Genomic DNA, 25050 nt, shown 5'->3' on the forward strand with positions numbered 1-25050 from the left:
GTTTTTGCTCCGCGCCTTCATGAGACTTACCGGGCCGGTATCAATCTGGTTCTGGCGTCAGTGTGTGTGCACAAGCGCGAGCTCGTGCACGCACGCGTATGTGCGCGTGACACAGAAAGGTGGTATTTCTTTGGTTACGTTCGCTGGCTTCCTTCCTGCAAAACCTGCTCGAGCACACACACAAAAACACACACACACACACACAAGTTGTGCACGTGGAACCAGGTGGGGGGATTTTAATCCGGAGGGGAGGGATTTTAATCGGAGCGCCGGCCAACCGGCGACCTCCTCCGTCTTCCGGCGTTTCGAGACGGCGTTTATCGGAAAGCACGTGGAAAAATGATGTTTTTTGAGAAAGGGGTGGTGGGCGGGGGGGGGACACGTAGGCGGGCGCTCGGCGAAGGGAGGGGTATCGCTCGTTCTCATCTCCGTCGCCCTCTTCTCACGAGCGAGGGGGGCCCGGGATGAGGTGAAGAAGCGGCGGACGTGGCGGCGAGGAGGAGCGAGATCCCCCAACTTTTAACCCGATTTTTAAAAAGGAAAGATGGACGGCGTGAAGACGGGGAGACCTTGTGATGAGGTAAAGTTGCTCGAAAGTGACGACCTGCCCTTCACAAGTATTTGTTTAATTGGCTTTCCTTTTTTGTTTTGCCTGGGTGGAGTTAGTGAATGTGTGTGTGTGTGTGTGTGTGTGTGTGTGTGTGGCTTTTAAATAGACCGGGGGTTAAGATCATCACATAACAAGTTAAATCGAACAATGGCGGTTGGCGGTGGTTGGCCGGGCAGACTGGCACGCAATGTGTGTGTGTGTGTTTTATAGGGTGTGTTTTGGAGCAGGTCGGTGCACCGTCGGGCCCTCTGGGCGCCGTGCGAAACGCTGCCATTGGACGGTGGATGGAGGGGGGTGGGGGGGGTGCGGCGACGGTTGCCATGGCAGGGGAAGGGGGGAACCCGGAGGTCGGCGCTTGTTTGTGGAAAATCTGGTCGGCTCAGGTGCGGGAGGAGCGGGCGGGGAGGGCGCCGTGTGTGTGTGTGTGTGTGTGCGTGCACATGTGTGTGTGTGTGTGTGAGGAGTAATGGGAGGGGTGGGGGTCTTGTTTCACACGGCGGGAACCTGATGGCCTGTCCTGTGGAACCCACTGAAAGAGCAAAAAAAAAAAAAAAAAAGTGGCGTGTCTGGTTTGTTCTTTGCAAAGGAAGCGCGTCTATTCTGAAACTTCTCCTCTCCCTCCCTCTTCCTCATTCTTCAGCAGGTGCTCCCCCTCCTTCCTCCCCCCCCACCGACTCGAGCCGTCACTTCCTCCTCTCTCTTCCTCCTCCTCCTCCTCCTGGTATTCTAATCAAAACGGCTAATGCTATAAAGGGGAATTAACCCACTGCCCTGTGGTTACGACACCGCCGTTGCGTAATCCCCTCTCCTTGCCCCCCCCCCCCCCCCTGGAGTCGTACATTGCCGCGGCGACGGGCTGATTTAATTTTTATGTCACTCCACCATTTTTTTTTTTTTTTTTTTTTTTTTTTAAATATCACCGTCAGTCTTATCGTCTTGTGGCATTAAAAAAACAAAACAAAAAAAACACCTTGATTTAGTAATCCGAGTTTTGCTAAGCCCGGATTTAACTCCCGCGAGCGAGGCCCTTCCCTCCCTCGGTCACGCCATTTACTTTTTGGGACATTTAAGCTCCGCCCCCCCGAAGGAAAAAAAAAAAACACCGAGGTGTAACGCTCCTTGTCCTTGTCCAGCTAATCCGTCCGCCATGTTTGTAGTCCAACGCGTACGTGTGACTGATCCGGATCGGAAATGCACGTGACCCCCTCCCCTGTCGCCATGACGCCGTTTCGATCTATCTATTTATCATACATATATATATATATATATATGTATGATAGATAAGACTAAGAATAAGAACAACTTTATTTATCCCGAAGGAAATTGTTGTGCCAGAGTTTCAAGTAAAAACATAACGATAATAAATTATAGTAGGAAGGAGGGAGAATAAGTAATACAAATAAAACCATAAAGTGTCAAAGTCAAGGCTATAAAGTCTTTTAAGGTCTTAAAAAGTACAAAGATTTGAACATTCCCTTCGGCTGAAGGAAGAGGAATTAAAAAAGTCTGATAGATAGATAATTTTAATTTTCGATAGCTAATATTTAGCCTTGGCTAGAATGGCTAGTACCAACAAAAGCACCATTTTTTTCTTTTTTTTTTTGTGGTTAACCACTTCGTCCCTTTTTTATTTTCAATTTTGGACCTGAAATGTATCCGTGTACGTGTTCATACATCCTCGTTCTCCTTGAGTGTTGAATAAGACGCCTAAAATAAAACGACGTCTTCTTCTTCTTGTTCTATATAAGTTAAAAAGCCATGTTGGCAGGGTCTGGGTGCGAGATATTAACCGAGATGATGTGTGTTTTCCGAGCGGCTGGTTGTTAATGTGTTATTACACTGTTATGACACTTTCGTCGACGCAAAACCGAAAATCTCAGCCGTATTTTGGTGATATCGGCGCCGGCGTTTCACTGTTTTCTGACTCAGCTTCCCCCCCCCCCCCTTCCCGTCCTGCGCAGGTGGCGATGTCTCCAGGCGAGGACGGTCTGATCGGGATCCCCTTCCCGGAGCACAGCAACGAGCTGCTGTCTCACCTCAACAGTCAGAGGAGGGCGGGGCTCCTGTGTGACCTCACGCTGACCTCCCGCGGCGCCCGCTACCCGACCCACCGCTCCGTCATGGCCGCCGTCAGCCTGTACTTCCGCCAGCTGTTTGGGGCAGAGGAGGGCGGTGACGGCGGCGGCGGCGGATTCAGCGTGTGCCAGCTGGACTTCGTGGCGCCGGACGCCCTGGACGCCCTGCTGGAGTTCGCCTACACCGCCACCTTGACCATCCCCAGCTCGGGGATGAGGGACGTCCTGCAGGGGGCGCAGCTGCTCGGCATCCAGTGCGTGGCCGACGCCTGCAGGGACATCCTGGGGGAGGCGGCAGATGGCGAAGCGGAGGTGGCGGCGGCGGCGGCGGCGGCGGCGGCGGCGGAGCAGCAGCAGCGTGTTCACATCGAAAGAAACATGGAGGGCGACAGCGCCCCGAAACAGTCCAGGAGGAAAACTGACAGGAAGAGGGTGAAAAAGATCGGGGCGCATCAGATCGCCTCCTTGGCGTTGAACCCGTCGCCGGCGTCCCCCGCCTCGTACCCGTCGCCGGCGTCCGACAGCTTCCACTCGCTACCGTCCACCCAGCCGCCCAGCCCCGAGCAGGACGAGCTCCTGGTCAAGCTGCGGGCCAACGGCGACGCCCGGCTGAGCGTCGAGCAGCGGCCACAGGCGGCGGCGCTCATCAACGGCGGCCGGATGCACTGGCTCCACGAACAGTTAGAGCGGCGGCCCCCGGCGCCGCCTTCTGGAACTAAGCTGTCGGAGGACGACGAGATGGAGGGTTTCGGCGAGGAAGCGGCGCCAACAGAGAACCTCATGCAAGCCGCCGTGGCTGAGCAGGCGGCGGCGGCGGCGGCGGCGGGAGCGACGGGTGGCGGCCGGAAGAGGAAGTCGCAGACGCCGCAGCAGTGCCCCGTCTGTCAGAAGATCATCCACGGCGCGGGGAAGCTGCCGCGCCACATGAGGACGCACACCGGCGAGAAGCCCTTCCAGTGCATCACCTGCGGCGTCCGATTCACCCGGTACGAACTGAAACCGCCCCCGTGCTAGCATTAGCCGCTAGCAGCCAGTCTTGTTATTGAATTGAAGCTACACTTTCTGTGCAGTGCTGCCCCCCGGTGGCGGGAGGGCGGTACTGCAGCTTACGTTTTTTTTTGTTTTTTTTTTTTTTTAGAACATCCCGTAGATGCGGCGCTCTCGGATAACTGTCGCTCTCTGTCTCTTCTTCCTTTCTCCAGGAACGACAAGCTGAAGATCCACATGAGGAAGCACACCGGCGAGCGTCCCTACCTGTGCCCGCACTGCTCCGCCCGCTTCCTGCACTCCTACGACCTGAAGAACCACCTGTCCCTGCACAGCGGGGCTCGGCCCTTCGAGTGCCTGCTCTGCCACAAGGCCTTCGCCCGCGAGGATCACCTCCAGCGTCACCGCAAGGGACACAGCTGTCTGGAGGTGCGTCCGCGGCGTCCGCGGCGCACGCACGATCCCTCCGACGCCGTCGACGCGAAGCAGCAACGCCCCCCGGAGGCGCTGGCCCTGCAAGGGCACCCTCCCGTGTTCCTCCCGCCGCCGTTGGTGTTCCACGGGGACGCCAAGAGGGAGCGCTCCATGGCGCTGCACGCCCTAGCGCAGCGCCATGGAGGGCTCCCTCTCGGATACACCGGGCTCTTCATGCGGGGGCTCCCCCTGAGGTCGGAGGGCGAGGACCCCGGCGGGACCCAGCCGCCGCCCCAGCGGGACACTTGGGAGGACAGAGCTGAGGAGGAGGAGGAGGAGGAAGAAGAGGAGGAGGAGGAGGAAGGATAGCGGCACGGATGGACCGATGCAGGTTTTTGAATTTTAAAGTTAAAAATCACTCAGGTGGCCGGACTTGGAGGGTGGGGCGAGAGAGAAAAAGTGAGAGAGAGAGAGAGAGGGAGAGAGCGCTTAAATAAACTTATACCTTATTATCAGAAAAAAATAATAATAATAAAAAAAAACAAAAAAAAAACAAAACGGAAAACGGGTTTTCTCATATATTTTAAATGTCTCCTTGCTCTCGGCATTCCAATTTTATTTGCTATAAATGTAATATATTTTAGTTGGGTTTTTTTTTTTTGCGCATTTTTTTTAAATTAATTTTCTAGCCAGACATAGCCCTTCTTCTTCTTCTTCTTCTTCTTTGTCGTCGTCTTTTTTTTTCGCCGGGACTGTCGTACGATTTCATCGTCTCCGTTCCAAGTATAGGGTTCTGTGCCTGCTGCCCTCCGGTGGTCGCCGGCGGAACTGCACCCCGACCCGTCGGTCCCGGTCCTGGTCCTGGACCCTGACGAGTGTCTTCTTCGAGGTCGGTGCTTCAACCAAAGATTTTTTCGGCGTAAACGTGCACGCAGATAGGCCGGGCAGATAGCCCCCACCCCCGTTTTCCTCAAAACCCAGACCAAAGATGGTGGGTCCACCACCTCCAGCCCTGAAGGCCCCACCCGTCTCATCCACCCCGCTCCCACTTCATCATCAGTCAAATATAGATATATATGGACTTACGGGACGCTAACCCGTATTTTCTGTATTTATTTATTTATTCTTTATTTATTGTGGCTTTTTTTTCTGCACGCCGGCCATTCCCGCCGTCCTCCACGCAAATGGGGGGTGGGCGTTTTTTTTTTTTTCTCTTTTTTGCACGCATATTCCATCCTCCGAGGGTGAGCGGCAGGGGTTTTAAACCTCCGATGCAGCTTCAAGACAAATGTTTTTTTTTTTATGACTCGTTTCCGAACGCGCCATTGACTTTGACCCCAAAAATTGAATTTCTTAAAAATTTTTTTTTTTTTTTGGATCTTCATCCTTTTACTTGTTCAGCCAACCTGGAGTGTCCTCCTGGCTGACGGACGCCACGCCGTGCACTATAACCTCTCTGTCTTGTTTCGTAGAGCTTCGTCTTTTTCGGGGGCTGATTTGCACTGACAATCCGGGAGCTTTAAGCCATTTTTGTTTTTTTGTTTTTTTGTTTTTTTTTTCCAATTTTTTTGGTTTTTGGACTTGGGTTTCCTTCCGTCCGAACTTCGATGATCTAGTCCAGTGACTCACTTGGTACCATTTAAGATTGTGATTGACATAGAAAGTACTCCTCCTGCATATTAGTACAGAGTTATATTGAGATATAATATATAAATACCTACATATATATATATATATACATATATATATATAACGGGATGAAGTTGCCTTAGATTTTCTTTTTTTTTGTGCTGCGACTATTCTCAGGAACTCTTGAGCAATGCACTAAGTGATAAAATGGGAACTGTTGGACGAGGCCAGTAGTTTGAGAAAAAAAAAAAAAAAGGAAATTAAAAATAACCAAAGGAAATAAATGGAAAACAAAACATTTTTTTACATTAAAAATGGAAAAGGAAATATAAATCTAGTAGACTCCGGCCTCGCGTAGCGGGGGGGGGGGGATACGAGGAGGCACATCTGCCGTAAGGGCTTTAAAATTAAAATAAAAACAAAAACTACTGGTCTCCCCCCACCTTGGAGGGTGTCGTGCTCCCGGTCCGAGCTTTGGTGAATGAACGAGCATTAAAAAGCAACGCCAGCTGTGAACGTGTGTGTTTTTGCTTGGGTGAAGGGACGTGGGGGGGGGGGGGTTCGCGACCCCTCCGCCCCGACGCTATCAGGGAAACATTTTTCATTTCTGTTCTGTTCTTTTTTTTTTTTTTTTTTTTTTAGCGGGGGGCTCGAATTCCCTCCCCCGCCTCCGTTTTTCGGTAAATGTAAAGAATGGAAATGAATAAAAAGAACTCGCTGCTTCGGCCATCGCCTCCGTCATTTGTTTATTAGTTAAATAAAATCCATCAGTTGACGAATACACATATTTAAGTAAAACAGGTCTTTATTGTATTTTTTTCTGAAATAAAAAAAGTATTTTATAAATTAATTCAAAAGGAAAAATTAAAAAGAGTTGGGATATTTTACATATTAGTTTTAGTTTAGTTTTAGTTTTTCAATTAATATAATAAATCCATCAAAATGACGAATACACATATAAATAAATAAAACGTGTCTTTGTTCATATTTTTCTGAAATAAAACTATTTAAACTAAATTCAAAAATAATAACATCAAGATCATTTCCAGTGTTTAGTTTGAGCCTCTTTATTAATAAAGTCATCAAGAAAAAAAATACATGTATGAATTTTTACACAGACATGGAGAGAACATGCAGTTTTGTGGGTATCAGGGACAGATCACTTATCACGTGTTTTCCAAAGACGGGTGCTGAAAGATGTACTCAGACGCTGAGGAGACATTTTTGTAAAACCCCAAAATGGCTGTTAATAAGGACTACAAAAATTCTTAAGAAAGAAAAAATTTGAAAGATTAAAAATAAATAAATGAAAAAATGTTCCCCCTCCCAAATTGTCCTAAATGACTTAGATATTTTCAAGAAGGTGCAAAAAATGAAATTGTCTAATTCTTCAGATGCCAATAAAGATAAAAATGAAATTGTCTAATTCTTCAGACGCCAATAAAGATTACAAGTATTAGATAAGGTGAAAGAAAGATTATACAAGGTGAAATAAATCATGTTTTTTTATTATTATTGCAGCAGTTTCAAAAAAACGATTATATATAAACCTGAAATTAGCAAGACATTATCAAACTGCTGGCAAGAAAAATAGTAATATTTTTAATTCTAAAGAACATTTTGTGAGAATTTAATATCATTACAGTTATCAACAAACTTACATTTATTCACATAAAAATGTTTATTCAGACATAGAACATAAGTGTGGATATATATCTACAAGTGACTGTATACATGTAAGTGTGTATGTGTGTGTGTGTGTGTACATATTTACAAGTCTATGTGTATGTATGTAGCCTACCAGTAATTAAGTGTATGTAAAGTGTGTGTGCACATACACAGACCTACATATCTACATGTACATACACATACATGGATACATACACAATACAGATATATATATATATATATATATATATATATATATATGCACGTTTCTGTATACAATTATGTGTAAACATAAAAATCATGGAACATGCATAGATGTATTTTTATATACACATATAGATATGTATTTATACATATAAGTGTGCATATATACGTATGCATATATATATACACAATTTTTATATATATATATGTATATATATTGTTTGTATTTGTGTATTTATTTGTATTACATATATATATATATACACACATATACGTCTATATACATATATATACATATGCTTGTGTATATGTATGTGCTTATAAGTATATATATTCAATTCTGTATTTATGTGTATGTTCATGTATGTGTGTATATACAAACATCTGTGTATAGTAATTATGTGTATGTATTTGTGTGTATAGGTATAGAAAGTTTGTTGCCAATGACGTTATCAGCACTTAAACAAACAAACTTAACCATTTATTAACTATTCATCGATGTGCACAGCAAAAAGTAAACTTTACCATTTCCGGTTCTTAGGAACCACGCGCGTCACCGCCGGCGGTTGGGACCGGATGTGACGCACCGCGGCCGTTAATCCCCCTCGGATTAATTAGGAGAACCCGGACGCCTTCCTTCGCCGGCGAGTTTTCCGGTGCCATCCGAACCGGGACCGCACTGACGGGGCGGGTGGGGGAGCTGTTGCCGGTGCTTCCGTGGGTGTGCGTGTCGTGGGGTCTCCGGGATGCTGCTCCGGCGGCTGCAGTGGGGCGCCGTGACCCGACAGGTGCTCCCGCGTCTGACCTTCAGCACCGCGGCTCGGACCCAGGTAGGACCCGCAAACCCTTGTAGGACCCGCAAAGCCAGGCCAGGACCCGCATCTTTTCCCACTCATACCCGGCTTAACGGCGCGGGTCACGTGAGCAGGCGGCGGACGCGGGTTCTGGGGGGGCGGGTGGTGGAAAACTACAAGACCCAGAGGAAGTTTAACAGGAAGTGAGCGGGAGCTCGGGAGGAAAATGTAGTTTTATTTATGATTGCTACGTTTCTGCGTTTTACTGTCACATATACACACTTTTTACTACAAAATAATTTTATTTTAACTTGCTATCCCCCTGTAATAAGTGTAATTATAATTTTGTTCTTTAATGGTAAAGATGAGACTATTGAATCTATATTAATTAACATAAATCCCCGGGAAATTGGATTAACAAGAACAGGAACTACCATATTGTATAAAAATTCAATTTTCAGAATAACAATGAAATAAGGCAATGAAATGAAACCAGTAATAAGCCAGACGTGATTTCAATTCAATTTAAGTCATCCGAAGTTATGTCAGGGACATAAATATGTAAAAACAACTCTGTGTGTAAAAACAACCATAAATTCACATGGAAACGGTAAAAACATATTCTTTATATATACACATATATATACACACACACACACATATATATATATATATATATATATATATATATATATATATTTATTTATTTATTATACATATATATTTATAATATGATATATATTTATAACAATATATATAATAGAAGATTTTTGAACATTAAAACAGATATGTTAAATGTGAAATAAGGTACAAGCATAAAAGAATTACATTTCATGAATACTTTTGAAGTGTTCCCTCTCTTACATTACAAGAAATCACCATTTAACTGCAGTAAACCACCAAAACATCAGCCGAAGGCTACAGGTTAATCCCAATATAGTCAAGAAGGACATTACGTGAAGTTATAGCAAATAAATAAAAAAAGAAAAATGAAAAACATTACATTACAAACAATAAAGCATTAAAATTAGCAGGAACCAGAATATTCAAAAATTATTGTCCAATGAAGAATTATTGACATTGACGATGGACTTATTTCTCCAGTCAGGGAGAAAAAACCAAATATAAAAAAAGATACATGGATAAAATGATTATTGGAACTACATTGCTTTGAAATAAGCAACAACTACAAGTGAAAATAAAAAGAAATCATAAAGAAAATGAACAATTAACTTTGAATTTGAGGGTGAGTGGTTGCATGTCTCTATATGTGGCCCTGTGATTGGTCCAGAGTGAACTAGCTCTCGACCAATGACAGCTAGAAAAGGCTCCAGTTCCGACCCCGATCCCGAGTGCAGGATAAAGCTTTACACATAATGAGTGATAATGGAGTGTCACCTGTTTATCACATTGAAATCAATTACCTCATTACTAAACTAAAACAAATAAATAAATATGAAAGTTGCAGATATTTTTTAAAAAAATGAACAGATACAATAAAATAAAAAAGAAGCCGAATTATTATCTGTAAGTTACATCCGGGGCAAATGTAAACAAATATCAAGGCCAGAAATGAAGACATTTATTTTCCAAGACAAACATGCAAAAACACAATAGGAGAAAATGCAACCAACAAACTCGGAAGGAACAAACGGACGGGAGTTTAATCGAAGATCATCTAATCTGGGATCATCTGATCCCGCGCGGACACAAACGACTGATATGTTCGCAAATTAGGGCTTCGTTATCCAGGCGTTAATCCATATTAATCTGGTCCCGCGGAGCTATAATCTGAGAAAACATTGGCCGCGCCGCTTCCTATTGCTCTGTGAAAAGGGGGGTGGCCGTGATGCCGTCGAGGGGGAAGAAGACGAGGCGTCCCGGGGGAGGGCGATGACGTCACGCGTGAGGGAAGTGGGAGTCACACAACAGGGGAAGCAGGTCAGAGATGATGCTGTGAAGCACGGGAAAGGGGGTTGCCGGGTAAAAGGGGAAGCTGTGACGTGCGTGTATAAATATTTAATGCCAATCCGTGCAGTACCACTAATATCAACAAAGAGGTTTTTTTTCCCCATATGTGAAAATAAAAAAAATCCCTGCATGGCGACTACCTGCAGCAAATCAGGAAGTGCAACAACAGACAGGGTGAGTTCAGGTGCAGAACCTAAGGTGTCTGTTTTGGTCACAGGAGAAGCCTCAGAAGACCGTGTTCGGGCCCCTGAGCGATGAAGATCGCATATTCACAAACTTGTACGGGCGCCACGACTGGAGGTGAGAACATGAACGGGGGCTGGGCTCATTAGTTAGTCCTCTAACAAAACCCAAACTGATGAACGTCTCAAATCCCCGAAGACTCCGGGGGGCCCTGAGACGAGGCGACTGGTACAAGACCAAAGAGATCCTCCTCAAGGGCCAGGACTGGATCCTGAACGAGGTGAAGGTCTCGGGGCTTCGGGGCCGAGGGGGCGCCGGTTTCCCCACCGGCATGAAGTGGAGCTTCATGAACAAACCCAGTGACGGCAGGTGAGGAGGCAGAGCAAACGTATACACATGAAAACGCGGTTTATTACCGCTGCTGTGTTTCCTGAACCGTCAGGCCCAAGTACCTGGTGGTCAACGCCGACGAGGGCGAACCCGGGACGTGTAAAGATCGCGAGATCATGCGCCACGATCCACACAAGCTGCTGGAGGGCTGCCTTGTGGCGGGCAGGGCCATGGGCGCCCGCGCAGCCTACATCTACATCCGAGGGGAGTTCTACAACGAGTCGTCCAACCTGCAGGTCAGAACCGCCCTGTGGAATCAAATTTACAAATTTAAGTTTTCCTTTACCACCGTTAGCGAACCGAATCAGTTTTTCTCCATTGGATGTAACTCCCACTGGTGCGTTCTCCTCCACCGAAAAACATACTGTACTATTTTGAAACTTTTTTATGGATTTATTTGTGACAAGAACACAGAAAAAGGTGTTTCTGCTGTTCCTTCTCTTCTTGCCAGCACTTGTACTCCGCGTTTCATTCGCCAAATTAGCAAAAATATAGCCCCCTCGTATATGAGACTTGCTGATGCTATCTTCAGCTAGCTGTTGGTCATTAATCCAAACTAGGCACCAAAAAAAAAAGCATTATAACAGAACACAATTGTGTAAACAATAAGGAGTAGCACGCACGACTGCCGCTATACTACAACGCGGAAAGCCTGTGAGGTTGTTTTTGTGTGTTTGTGTTCGCAAGCCGAGGTTCTACTGTACCATAAAATTGCCCTGGAACCCAAAACAGCCAAAGAAATCTCCTTAAAATTCCCCTTTACCTTGAAGGACACTAGCACTTAACTTTAGGGGTAACTTAAGGACCCTTTTCAGATAGTTATTTCAAAATCACTACATGAATCAAAATAAGCATGTTATCATAATCTCCAGGTTCTCTCAAGACTCTCAATTGACTTGTTGTGAAAGTGTGAATGGTCGGATGATTGACAGCTGCTCCGTCCGGGGTTAAACCCCGCCTCCGGGGTCATTGATAACCGTGATTGGCCGCTGTGTAACAACACAGGTGGCCATCAACGAAGCGTATGCGGCGGGGCTGATCGGGAAGGACGCCTGCGGCTCCGGGTACGACTTTGACGTGTTTGTGATGCGCGGCGCCGGCGCCTACATCTGCGGTGAGGAGACGGCGCTCATCGAGTCTCTGGAGGGCAAACAGGGGAAGCCGCGCCTTAAACCGCCGTTCCCCGCGGATATAGGTGATAATACAGATTCCCACACACACTCTCCCACACACACACACTTTTCCCTGACACTATCTTCTGTTCAAGGAGTGTTCGGTTGCCCGACGACCGTCTCCAACGTGGAAACGGTCGCTGTGGCGCCGGCCATCTGCCGCAGGGGCGGCACCTGGTTCGCCAGCTTCGGCCGGGAGAGGAACTCGGGCACCAAGCTGTTCAACATCTCGGGCCACGTCAACACGCCGTGCACGGTGGAGGAGGAGATGTCCATCCCGCTGCGGGAGCTCATCGAGAGGCACGCAGGTGCATAAGTGTATGTGTGTGTCCACTTTTACCCACCAGTGTTGACATCCCTCCCTTCTATCATCTGATTGGCCCAGGTGGAGTGAGGGGTGGCTGGGACAACCTTCTGGGCGTGATCCCGGGCGGGTCCTCCACTCCAATCATTCCCCGGAGCGTGTGCGACGACGTGCTGATGGACTTTGACGACCTGGTGCGGGCGGAGACGGCCCTCGGAACGGCAGCCGTCATCGTTATGGACAAATCGGTCGGCGGGGCGGGCGAGCGAGTGAATCCTGTAGATAAGGCCGGAGACGGCGCCTTCCCAGAGTTGATCACGGGCGATTTGTTCCCTCCTCCCACAGACCGACGTGATCCGAGCCATTGCACGCCTGGTGGAGTTCTACAAACACGAGAGCTGTGGACAGTGCACGCCCTGCAGGGAGGGTGAGTGGTGATGGCGATGGCGACGGCGATGACGGGGAGGCTCGTGGAGGTAGGCGTTTGCTCGCTTATGCTGTTGTCCCGCAGGCGTGGACTGGATGGACAAGATGATGTGGAGGTTTGTGAAGGGGAACGCCGCCGTGTCCGAGATCGACATGATCTGGGAGCTCAGCAAGCAGATAGAGGGCCATACCATCTGCGCCCTGGGGGACGGGGCCGCCTGGCCCGTGCAGGTGAGGGAACACAAAAACTTCAAAGTAAAAATTAAAAACACCTAACTTATCAGTTTTGTTTTGATTTTTTTTTTAATCCATAGGGATTGGTCCGCCACTTCCGGCCCGTGATGGAGCGCCGCATCTCGCAGCACGACAAGAACAACCCCCCGAGGGAACCGGCTATTGAGATGGTCTAAAACCCCAAATCTCTGCACTTCCACTACGACCAGAAACCGATTTAAACTCAGCCGCGGGGAAGAAAACACACCATAACACGTCGCCGCCATAATTTATCTTCATTTATTTCATAGTAGCCTGAAATAAAACTGGGCTTTGACGACACACAAGTCCGGGATGATCTGTACAAAAAGACCAGATTAGCAAAGGAGTGGGAGGGTCGGGGCAAAAGTGAAGCCTGTCCATGACGTGACTGACAGGGGAAGGGGAGCTTGTCGTTTGTACAAAGTCACTATTTTCAAAAAACACTCCTTCCTGTTTCAGTTCTCCATTTAAATCGGGTGCCGTTCGACCGCCTGGCGTCCGAAGCGCCATTTTCAAGTATCCAGTTCCTCAAAGGGCTGCGATTAGAGCCAACGGTTTTTGGAGGGGGTGGGGGTTTGGGGAAGGAGTGATGCGTGGCGGGCCACTGTCCTGGCTTGGAGGGTGGGAGGCATTCCCGCCTCAGGGCGCCATCCAGAAAGGCACGGACTGTGGTTGCGCTTTGGCGCGGGGCGGCGGCGGGGGCGGGCAGCGGTACCCCTGCGTCCAGCCTGCGGCGGCAGACGCCGGGGGCGCCGGCCCCCCGGGGTTACCTGGCCCTGACGCTTTGGCGCCCGAGTGGTCTTCCTCTTCATCAGACGAGTCGCCGGCATACGCCACCAAGCCCGTCTTCAGTCGCTTCACTGCCGGTTCTGAGAGGGAGGGAAGGGGGGGGGGGGGGGGTGGCCGAGAGGGAGAGAAAGAGAGAGAGAGAACAACACACACCAGCAACGTGTTTCGAAGGACGTTCATTTCACCCAAACACAACGGGAGAGACAGTTAATGGGTTTCGAGCGGAGCCGCCATCGGTCGGCAGGGGGGAAGCGGCCGCGTTAGGGACCGTCCAATCGAGCGGCGGGGACGGCGAGACGGGACAAGGCGCGCCCCATCCCCCCCCCAATCGGCGGCGTCCGGGGCAGAGAAACATGGAAGAGAAGAAAAACACAGAGAAAAAGAGAAAAACACAAAAACAAGAGAGGTTCTCGTTAGTGAGGAGGGCCGAGCCAAACCGGTCACTCCAGACTGATGATGTCATCAGAACAGGCGGTGTGTGTGTGTGTGTGTGTGTGTGTGTGTCAGAATGTGTGAAACTGGGCCTGAGGCTTGCTGTGTGAGGGGCCAACTACAAAATACAAGTGAATGTGTGTGTGTGTGTGTGTGTGTGTGTGTGAAGAGCCAAAAGTGTGCATGTGTGGAGCAGAGTATGTGAGTGATATAGAACGTATGAAGCTGTGTGTGAGGGGCCAACAGCTATGTATAAGTGAATGTGTGTGTGTGTGTGTGTGTGTGAGAAAAGCCAAACGTCCATGTCTGTATGTATGAGGCCGAGAATGTGTGTGTCAGAAAGAATGTATGAAGCTGAGTATGAGGGGTTGAATACTGAATGTTGGAGAATGTGCATGAATTTTTGTGTGTGTGAAGAGAAAAATGTGTGTGTGTGTGTGTGTGAGATAGAATGAATGAAGTGTGAGAGGCTGAGTACTATGTATAGTTGAATAAGCATGTGTGCTTGTGATGAGCCAAACCTGTGCACTTGTGTGAGCATGTGTGTGTGTGAGATAAAATGTATGAAGCTAAGTGTGAAAGGCCGACTACTGTATATAGTTGAATAAGCATGTGAGTGTGTGTGTGTGTGTGTGTGTGTGTGTGTGTTTGGCCAAGGGCACGTCTTTATCCGACCTGCCACGGCGGCTGGAGCCGTGTTGTGGGAGGGGATTTACCCCCCCCGCGTCCCTACGCTAGCGGCCCAGGCTAAGCTGACGTGTCCGCCGGCCGTGGATTTGGATTTGGGCAAGGAGGGCCGGGGGCGGGGTGTGTGGGGGATTTGTCGGGTCCACGTGAGAGCGCCCTTACCCACGGGGCCTTGCGGCGCCCTCCTCTCCTCCATCTTGGGTCTCACTCCGTTGACGGGCAGCAGGGGCGGAGGCATTAGCTGCCTACTGGAGGGCGGAGACAGAAAGACAGAGCGGCGGTGAGTCTCGGCCGGCCGAGGGAGAACGCTGAGCGGCGCCGGCATGCCCACCTGTCCCTCTCACTCGGTGGGCCGGAGGAACCCGCGGCCTGGGGTCCTGCGGTCTCGGGGCTGCCCACTGAGAAGCCTGCACCTAAATTAGTCATATGAATGGGTCCATGCTATGAGCAGAAAAACACACAGGCGCCATTAGCAGCATCCTCCACTGGAGCCGTCCTGACACTTACACTCACACCCAAGGCTGCCGTGTTTTGTTCTTTTTCCTTTTATTCTATTTCCTTTAACGCATCAGGAAACTTCGAACTAACACTAACAATGATTTGATTGGTGCAGTTTTGTCATGAGGCCTTCAGGGACAAATTTGGCCTTTCTGCTTCACTGTGCGCTTCGCTTTTTTTTGCCCCCTAAGGGGGGAATAAAAGAAGAGCTAGAAACAAAAGAAATTGGCGATATAGCAGATTGTCTTTGGCGATAGGGAGAACGTTACGCTGGACAGGGGGGAGAAATAATGGTGCCAAAATGCCGAGTTTGTTCACTGAACACTTGTTCGGGACCATCCAGAGTGCAAACAATGGACGCTGAGCGCCCTCTGCAGGACACACTATGCGGCGACGCTGTTTCCCAGTCCATTAACAACGCATTTTCAGCTTGAATCATTAAAAAAAGACAAAGCATTCACACATTAGGAGGCCCCTGATCACAAAGCACGCCACGGGTCCTGGTTTGTTGATTGGCTCGGCGTACGACGTGAAGCGTGAGATTAAAATCAGCCCCAGCAACGTGAGAGATGGCGGGGGCGAACAAACGGGTTTGTGTGGGTGCAGAAGGAGGTTTCATATGAGAGGGTGAACTCTGAAACAGAGCGCGAGAGCCGTAGAGGCCGCTGATCACCTGGTATCCCAGCAGGCCGCTGTCCCTCTCGTCGGGAACCTCCTCGGTGAAGCGTCGTTTCTGAGGCGGGTTGGCGGAGGCGGCGGGGGGCAGGGCTTTGGGCGGCGGCGCCACCACAGAGGCTGACGGAGGAAACGGCACCGGAGGGAGGGCCTGCGGGGAGAAGAGCTTTACGAGTCTTAGCCTCGGACACCGACCGGGTCCGCCGTGTGCTCGAGGCCCCGGTTCCTACCTGCGGCACGGGAACGGGGGCGGAGACGGGAGCAGGTGTCGGAGCGGCGGCAGGTGGGTACTGGGGGAGGACCCCCGTGGGCGCTGCCGGAGGCAGAGGAGGCGGGGCGGAATACGGCGGGGGCACAGGCTGGGGCTGAGGCTGAGGATGGGGCTGCGGCGGGGGGACGGGCATTGGGTAGCCCGGCTGGAACCCCGGGGGCGGGTAGTACGGGGGCTGAGGAGGGATCCCGTTCACCACCGGCGGTTGAGCGAAACCTGGACGAAGAGGAAAGGGGAGATATCGGGAATGCAGCCACGGCGGCCGGACAACGGGTGTCTGCGGCGCCATTCGGCATACCTTGCTGCGACGGCATCATGGTGCTCATCTGGCTGAGGAAGCGAGAGTATTCGGCATGGACCTGGCGGCAGACAAGGAGAGCTTAGACTTTCAGGAGCACCGCTGGACCCCCTCCCGCCGCCCGAGTCGAAGAAAAGGGGAGCGCTCACCGTCTGAAGCAGGTTCTGACACAGAGTTTTGGCCGCGGCGAGACCTTCGGGTTTGGGATGGCTGAGGACAACACGTTCAGAGACGGTGAGCTCCGGCTAACTAATCTGCCCAACCCGTCACCCAGACCCCTGCCCGCCCACCTGATGTAGATGTACATGGGCTCGAAGGCCTCGCGCCCCGAGGCGGGCTCCAGGCAACCCGAGCCTTTACCCCGGAGGAAGACTTTGGCGCCGGTCTCGGCCTGGATGTGCTGCAGGTATGAGCAGCCCGGGCCCTCCACCCGCTCCTTGACCACGAAGCCCGGCATGGCGTGCTCCAGGCCCACAAAGATCTTGTCTTGGACATAATGCATCTGCAACAGACGGGCGCGGTGAGTCACGGCGAAAAGGACGACCGGCAGTACAGTGGTTTTGTCGGTGATTTCAAAATCGAAGCAAAACCGGTTTCTGCGGGTACGCGTGGGACGCCGATGTTGTCGGATCTGTCTTCAAATGACATTCACACACAAGAGGGTTCTTTGAGCAGTTCGGACGAAGCCTCGTCAATGTGTCCACACTGTTATCATGATTGTGAGTGACTGTGTGTGTATATGTGTGTGCAGCCGCTGCTGCACCGTGCTTTTAACCATACCCCAGCGCAGAGCTTACTTTTAAATCTAATCAAATGTCTGTTTTTAAGCGTCCGACTCTTGACAAGGCGGCCGGACGCTCGGCCTGCAGACGGGAGCTTATCGGATTATCCGTTTGGAAGACAGACTTCCATCCCCGTGAGGAGTTTGCGACAGGAAGCACTCGGAAGCGGTTTGGAAACGAAAAAAAAAAAAAAAGGAAGGAAAGAGCAGGCGGTGCCGTGAAACAAGAGCGATGCGTCCAGAGATAGGGGTCTGAGACGCGCACTGGCATTTACTTTGAGAGGCTGCTCTTGGACACAGGAAGTGCACGATTTGATAAACGCTAGATGATCGCGGTGAAGTTACCCCGGACTGGAAGTGGGGTTTGTGGTGGGGCATCGGGGGCAGCGAGGGGGGCGGAGGGTTGTGCTGCTGGTAGACTGTGACGGAGGCGCCGCTGGAGGAGAAGGACGCCGCCGCCGACGAGGCGGTGGCCGCCTTCACCACGCCGTTAGTGATGATCTCCTTAATTCTGTTGACGGCCCCTGCGGGGAGGGAGATGGGGGGAGGGTGAGAAAGACAGGGGGGGGCGATGGACAGATCGGAATTTAAGAGGAAGCACTGACTGTCCACGAGCTCCCTGGTCTGTCCTTGGACGTGCAGGTACAGCGGCCGGTCCCTGCAAGGACAGGACAGACGGGTCAGTGGGTCACAGAGAGCTCCACCTGATACTTCGCAAGCGACGAGACGGGTCGTCACCCCGGCAACGCTTTGCCCTTCTCCTCCGCCGACATGTAGCGCCCCCTGGTCGAAACGGCGGCGCCGCTGACTTTACTGATCTGCACAAAGAATAATGCAAATTTAAATAAATATTCCAAGGCCGAGGACGGCGGAGAGACACGCTACCGAAGGGAGGCCGGCATCCACCTCATCCTGAGTCTGTCCACGCGTCAGCAGGTTCCTGCAGGTGATGGGGACATCGTTGATCTCAACCTCCGCCACTACCAGATCGTCCTTCGCCTTGGCCGCCACCGCAGGCTTCCCCATGCCCAGACTCTGAACATTGGAGGAGGGAAGTTGGTTTGTGTTGGGTTGAACGGATGATGAACTTCCGGCAGGGGAGAACACAGAGCGCCATTGTAAAAGCAGCAGATTTTCACTGAATTGGATGAAACGGAACATTTCTAGTAGACAGCTGAATTTAATGGGAGCTTATTTTGCCACAGTCTACAATCCCCCCCCCGCAACACACGACCACTTTTTCTTCTGGGTTTTCATGGCAGCGCAACCAGTTGTGAGTTATAGATCTCCATTCAACGGGTGACGTTCATTTCCATGAAAATATGCTCGATTTCAAGCGATGGGAAACAAAAACTAAAAAAAGAAGAAATCATCAGGCATCCAGAGCTTCCAAATTTCACAGGGTGGGTGGGGAGGGGGGTCTGCGGAGGACGGACGTGAGAGACGTCTGCCGCGCACATCCGCTTGGGCCCCCCGGGGCGACTTAGATGGTGATAAAATAATTTGATCTGGTGTCTCTTCTCGACTTTCAAACTGCTATTGGAGCGACTGATCAAATCAAATTGGGCACATTACGCCGGTCGGGTGGTGTGGTGGGGGCAAATAAAATCTATTCAGTGTTTCAAAATAGTTCCTGAAGTTGAAAAAGAGAAGTTTTTGGGTCCGGTTTCTTGTAACGGCAATGGATTCCATGATCTATTGACAGTAGAGTGTGCAGCGGGCGCCGCACTTCCTGTCTGACATCACAACTAAAGCAGGCCTGTTTTTGAGTGCGGCGCTTACGGTGCAAAGATGTTTGCGTCACTGCAGTCCCTGCTGTGGTCTTTCACTGCCTGTTGGAATGCAAAACTAAAAAAGGCTCCCGCAGGAGGAGGCTACTTCCTGGAGCACAATTCAGCCTGGACAGCTCTTATACCTGTACTGTCCAAAAATGCCAGACGGGTATTTTGCTACCCCTCTGGGTAACATCGGATGGCCCCCAGATGACCAAGGTAATAATATCACAACAAAAGCACTTTCAACTTGCAAAATACATATTTTATTGCCTGTTTATATATTGTATTGTTATTTTATTGCCTATCTGTATACTTTATATATATTGTATATTTTGTACAGTTTTATATTTGTATTGTCCAGGACTACGGATGGCAATTAGCTATGAGCTACAATCTGGTACAAACATCTCTGCCTCTGTGCTAAATATAATTGTACACCGTCCTAATAAACTTCTAATCAAACAAACAAACAAACAACCATTAAAACACATGTGGAGGATTTGAGGAACTGAAAAAAGGAACCCCAGCACTCCTCCAGCTTTTTTCTTTCTCACGAAAAACAACATAACCTTGTATGAAATAAATCTTGAAATTATCATCCTCACGAAAACAGGCACCATCTAATGAGGATGATGAGAAATCTAAAGGCTTACAGGGAAGATATATGTTCATCAGTTACAGGGAATTGAAATTAAGGATGTGATTTATCCTGCAAACCAAGATAGTTCAGAGGGATTATCTCTCATTAAGGCCGCCGGGTTTTCATTTCAAATATTAAATTTTTGAAAAAGAGACGGTTAGATCCTCCCGGGGGCGGATCCGTCCTTACCTTCTCAGGTGGCCCAGGGGTGCCAATCTGTGAGGGCTTCAGTTTGCCCTTGGCGACCAGCATGGCGTTAATTTTGGCGGCGACGGCGGCCGCGGCGTCCAGAGCCCCGGTGGGGGCAGCCTCGGCTTCCCCCATGCCGCCGGAGCCCGGGCCGGGTTGGTCCCACTTGCTGCGGCGGCTGTGGAGACATCCGCGGCGGCTAAGTGTACACCCTGGCATCGAGACGAGCGGCTGACATGCTAACACCGCAGCGATATAGGTAAACAAGACTTTGAACGTCGACGTCTTGACGAATAGTTAAACACAACAGCGTAATTTGCGTGTATGACACCAAAACACCACACAGTCGCACTCATTATTCAAATTTTTTTTTGATTGATTTATTTACATATGGAGATGCTAACTAGCGTTGGCTAGCGCTCCCTTACTCTACTAGGTTACGTAAATTAGCTTACTTAGCTTTGTTAGCTAGCCGGACAGGGTTTAGACGCCGCGCCGCACTTTATGAAAAACCCCGCTTTGACGCACTCACCCGCCGTTCTGACTTCCACAATATGACATCAAAGTCCGCTAATATTTGTTTATTTTCACCCGGTGCTGGGATAAAACGAGACAAAACCGGCCGCTGTCCCGAGCGAGCCACCGCTGCTATTATTAGCGTTGGACGTTTGCTAGCCGTTTCCGGCTCCGGTGTGGAGGGGGGGGGGGGGTGCGTTTCGCGAAGTGGCCACAAGGGGGCGCCAAATTTGCGTTTTGATATTCTTCTCCTGGGGGGGCCGCAGCCTCCCCCGGGGCCCCGCCGCTCTTCATCACCTCCGCCGCCCGTCATCACCTCCCTTCTAACCCGCCCGAGGAGGCTCTGCGCTCACCGGGCGAAGAAGAAAACCCTGCTGCACGGAACGAGGAGCGGTGCTAGGTAAGCCGGTCTATAATACTTTAAAAACTTCCCTGACCCGGATGGTAACACACAGGGAGGGATGGAACTCAGGGGTGATGAATGTTTTATCATACATGCTCGGAGATGTTTGGTAGGAGCTTTCATGTATTAGCATTAGGTCTAGGTGTTTTGCAGTGTGTGTGTTGACAGGAGTTTGTCCATAATTTACATGATGGCATGTCAGTGACATCCCAGACTGTGACCCCCCATTTGTGTGCTTCCTTCCCTGTTCTTACAATGCTTTTCACCATATCACACTGCATTCTTTCTGTCTACTCCACACACTGCATCAATTTCCTCCTCTTAATCCACTCCAACTCCGTCCACTTACACTCAGACACACTTTATTGTCGTTCTGTACGCAACAGGTGTGCACAGGACGAAATTTGGTTTGCATAGGCATCGTCTTTACAGTATTCGGGTATAAATCACAGTGAAGTGCAGGCACGTAAGGTGCAAGTTGTAAACGATGTGTTTACAACAGTGAACAGCAGCAGCAGATATATGGCTGTCCAGGTAAAGAACACCAGTGGATTGTGTGTACTAGAGAAAAATGTTACAGCAGTGAAATATGGCTTGACATAGATAAAATAAGAAATATATGACAATCTGAATCTACACATTCATGAAGAGATGTGGCTGAACAGTGAGTATGTGGAACAATAATGGCATTTCTTTTCTAGAGCATTTAGTGTCCAGATGCAGTGTGAATTGCTCATAGTTAAGTGCTCTAACAGTTCAAATTGCTTTGAATGTATTGCACACACTCCACCTACTGCACACAATGCGTCTACTGCACACACTCCATGCACTGCACACACTCCGCCTACTGCACACATTCCTCCTGCTTCACACACTCCATCCAGTCACTCGCTCCATGCATTCCACCCACTCCACCCACTGCACCTACTGCGTTCACTCCATTTATACCACTGCACACACTCAATCTACCCCACACGCTCTATCCACAGCACACACTCCATCTACTGCACACACACCATCCAATGCACCATTTCCATCCATTGCATCTTCCGCACCCACTCCATCCTCTGCACCCACTCCATGCATTCCACCCACTAACTCCATCCACTAAATCCACTGCTCTCCTTGCATCCACTCCACCACACCCACTTCCACATGCTCCATCCACTGCAGCACCCACCCCGCCTACCTCTCGGGCCACCTGCTGAGCCTCCAGCAGGTTTAGGTTTCTGACCCCCCCAGATCTGAGCGGCGCAGGTTTCTGCGGAAGGTGAGAATGATGAGGGGAGGCATGCATGTGTGCGTGTGTGTGTGTGTGTGTCGAGGGTGTCAGTGGAACATGGATCAACAGCTTTTGTGGCGTTGTCGGCCTGTCAGTCTGTAGAATGAGATGTCTGGGTGCAGTGACGCCTAGTGAACAGCAGAGGGGGCGGTTGTCTTTATTTTCTTGGTTTCATCGTGAATTTGGCTGAAAATGACAAAAATAAGTGACAAAGATCTGAAAAACGGTTCCAAAAAACTGGTCCAGGGAAGGGTTTGTTCACAGTTGCTGGCTGAGCTGGTATTTTCTGTTCAGTTGTTCTCAAAATCTTGGGCTAAGTTCATCAAGTAATGGTTTTATTTTTCATTTCTAAAAAAAAAAAAAAAAGGCAGTAAAGCAGAGCATAAACACCAGCAAGAAATTATCTTTAAAACATTCAAATTTTACTCTATAAACATAAAAATAAATATGAATAATAGAACAACTAGGAAAAAAAAAATCCTAAAAAAAAAAAAAAAAAATGGTAAAGGACAATTTAGCAGAAATGCAAAATAACCCAAAATAGCCAATCAAATATTCTCAATTACAATAAATAAAATAAGGGTGCTTCCGCCTCACAGCAAGAAGGGCTCCGGGTGGATTCCCACAGGTTTGCCATCTCCACGTTCTCCCCGCGTCTGCGTGGGGTTCCTCCTAAAAATATGTAGGAGATTCATTGGAGACCCTACATGGTCCAGATGTTTGAATGAGAGGGTGAATGGTTGTATGTCTCTACATGTGTTCCTGGGACGGGCCCAGGGAGAGCCTCTCACCCCAACCCCAGTTGGGATAAGCATCCAGGATAGGCAGCAGAGATTATGAATGAATGAAAATAAACCAATTCAACCATTTTTGGTTGTAAACATTGCTTGGATTAAGGAATTTGCCCCATGTCGTTTTTAAACCTGAACCAGAACGTCTCGCGGGAGTCACGACGAGTGTTTCCCCGCTTTAAAAAAAAAACAAAAAAAAAACAACATATTTGCCTCTTTGCCGAAAGAATTTCCCCAGAAACCGCTCAAACCTTTTTTTTTTTTTTCTCTCTCTCCACGACCAAAACATATGACTGCGGTTCTTTCTCTCCGACCTCCAGCCCCGTGGCTTCCCGGCTTCTTAGTCTCTACATACTGAAGTGATGAATGGTCGTCCACGGTAACAGAAACCCGTCATTATCTCCCGAGGGCCTGTCGACAGTCTGAGGCCGGGAGGGAGGGATTGAGACGCCTGAACCCGAGCCCGCACGTGTCCTGCGATATAAAGTAATTGAACGGACATGTAATCGTGCACAGTCACACAATGTCCGGCACCAGAACGCCGTATCCGATGTTTGCAGCATGTTTCATTTAGAGAGGTCTTGATAGTTTGAAGGTCTCGGTGGTTTCCTCCGCCATCTGTCTCATAAATCAAGTCAAAGACGCGACAAGAAAGATCCTCAAGTTTTTTCCCCCTTTTTTTAAGCCTGAGTTTGCTTTATTTTCTCAATTTCAAGAGGGGTTTAAATCAGATTATTGAGGGTGCAGTACCCATGTTGACCACAAGGGGGAGACATAATTCAATCCGTGTGACCTGCAGGGTCAGTCCGGCTCTACCTGCTGTTTCCAGTCTTTTAAACTGATTTTAAAAAATGAAATTGTGAAAATCTGACCCCCCCAGCCTCCCGTTTCGGCCGTCTTTGTGCGGAACACGCAGCAAGTGTGTAACCGAGATACGCCATCAATATTTATACGACTTCGCACGCTCCCACGAGAGATGTGTCATAAATAACAGGTCATTTGTCAGCCTGGACATGCCGGCGAAGGAAAACACTGCGGGCTGGAACCCGTCTTTGGAGGACGTTCAAGATCGGATTCTTCGGTTTGTTCGGTTAGAACCAAAAAAAATAACTTAAAAAAAAAAAAAAAAAAAAAAAAATCTTCGCAAAATTTTAGTTTTGTTTTGCTTCTTTTTCAAATCATCCAGATTCAGAGGTTCCCATAAACCATCGGTTTACCATCAACCGGGTTCAAATGAGCAAATATTCACCTACGGAGTCACGGTGACAGGCAGCCAGAAAGGAAAAAGACTCCAATTCATTCGTTCATTCATTCTCCATACCGCGTATCCTGGACTCAGTTGTCGGGGGTCTGGAACCGACCCCAGCTGTCATTGGGGGGACACCCTGGACCGGTCCATCACAAGGCCATATGTAGAAACCTACAACCGTTCGTCCATTTATTCTTCATAAACAGATATAAAAGTGTTCACCCTGTCATTCACACGTCATAAAGTTGCAAGCAGCCTCATTCACATGTTGTGTGGAGACATAAAACCATTCACTTGTTCATTCACATGTCATAGAGACATACTACATTCACCCTCACACCTAATATAGAGACATTAAACCATTCCCTTATTATGTAACATTTCCTATAGATACAACTGTTATACATACACGTCATATTGGGAGAAACAACCATTCACCCCTCATTCACATATTATGTAGAGGTGATTCAGGTGATTTAAAGACATGCAGGCATTCACCCAATCACTCATATGTGATATATTGATTTTAAGTGTTCACTCTCTCAGCATGCACACACCATATAGAGACGTACGAGCATTCACCCTCTCATCCATGCGTCACCTTCTCATTCAGAGGTCATGCAGGGACCATTCACCTTGTCACCCACAAAGTTTATAGAGATGTACAATCACCCTCTCATTCACATGTCTGG

General features: G+C 49.0%; 3 protein-coding genes across 11 annotated transcripts in view; 2 read left to right on the top strand and 1 right to left on the bottom strand.

Moving 5' to 3' along the window:
* zbtb7b (zinc finger and BTB domain containing 7B) overlaps positions 1-6444 on the top strand; it is a 20456-nt gene extending 14012 nt beyond the window's left edge. For 2 of the 3 annotated variants that reach the window (XM_086155628.1, XM_086155629.1), the window contains exons 3-4: positions 2572-3671; positions 3888-6444. In XM_086155628.1, the coding sequence (XP_086011754.1) occupies positions 2578-3671; positions 3888-4455 (1662 nt within the window). In that variant the 5' untranslated portion in view covers positions 2572-2577 and the 3' untranslated portion in view covers positions 4456-6444. Of the gene's footprint in view, positions 581-2571; positions 3672-3887 lie in introns of all 3 variants that reach the window. The other variant, XM_086155627.1, reaches the window with a different exon arrangement.
* Positions 6445-8178: 1734 nt separating this feature from the next.
* On the top strand, positions 8179-13274 carry LOC147229864 (NADH dehydrogenase [ubiquinone] flavoprotein 1, mitochondrial-like). The gene is made up of 10 exons (XM_086155640.1): positions 8179-8417; positions 10570-10652; positions 10734-10904; positions 10978-11161; positions 11931-12120; positions 12193-12405; positions 12483-12649; positions 12747-12828; positions 12913-13058; positions 13142-13274. Exons 1-10 carry the CDS (start codon positions 8334-8336, stop codon positions 13235-13237), a joined length of 1416 nt encoding a protein of 471 aa, XP_086011766.1. The 5' UTR covers positions 8179-8333; the 3' UTR covers positions 13238-13274.
* A 53-nt stretch (positions 13275-13327) lies between these two features.
* On the bottom strand, positions 13328-20793 carry khdc4 (KH domain containing 4, pre-mRNA splicing factor). 7 transcript variants are annotated; one of them, XM_086155620.1, is made up of 14 exons: positions 20650-20793; positions 20118-20295; positions 18420-18548; positions 18252-18331; positions 18119-18171; positions 17859-18037; positions 17023-17234; positions 16882-16942; positions 16733-16793; positions 16394-16650; positions 16162-16314; positions 15322-15431; positions 15153-15235; positions 13328-13951 (listed from the first exon to the last, which is right to left on the bottom strand). In XM_086155620.1, exons 1-14 carry the CDS (start codon positions 20676-20678, stop codon positions 13722-13724), a joined length of 1815 nt encoding a protein of 604 aa, XP_086011746.1. In that variant the 5' UTR covers positions 20679-20793; the 3' UTR covers positions 13328-13721. The 7 variants fall into 7 exon arrangements, 5 of the variants coding, with proteins under 5 accessions (XP_086011746.1, XP_086011745.1, XP_086011744.1 ...); XM_086155619.1 differs by having other exon boundaries at positions 15153-15238; XM_086155618.1 differs by having other exon boundaries at positions 16162-16329.
* Positions 20794-25050: the final 4257 nt, after the last annotated feature.

This window comes from Fistularia commersonii, chromosome 11 (assembly GCF_037954325.1).
Source record: "Fistularia commersonii isolate RoL2024-O1a breed Wild chromosome 11, RoL_Fcom_v1.0, whole genome shotgun sequence".
Classification (NCBI taxonomy): Eukaryota; Metazoa; Chordata; class Actinopteri; order Syngnathiformes; family Fistulariidae; genus Fistularia; species Fistularia commersonii.

Coding starts and splice junctions, on each gene's coding strand:
- LOC147229864 (XM_086155640.1), top strand. CDS start 8,334: ATGCTGCTCCGGCGGCTGCAGTGGGGCGCCGTGACCCGACAGGTGCTC. Junction 10,905..10,977: donor AACAAACCCAGTGACGGCAG/GTGAGGAGGCAG, acceptor CTGAACCGTCAG/GCCCAAGTACCTGGTGGTCA. Junction 11,162..11,930: donor ACGAGTCGTCCAACCTGCAG/GTCAGAACCGCC, acceptor GTAACAACACAG/GTGGCCATCAACGAAGCGTA.
- khdc4 (XM_086155617.1), bottom strand. CDS start 20,678: ATGTCATATTGTGGAAGTCAGAACGGCGG. Junction 15,432..16,161: donor GCGGCCTGCTGGGATACCAG/GTGATCAGCGGC, acceptor TTCTGCTCATAG/CATGGACCCATTCATATGAC. Junction 15,239..15,321: donor CCACCGAGTGAGAGGGACAG/GTGGGCATGCCG, acceptor TCCGCCCTCCAG/TAGGCAGCTAATGCCTCCGC.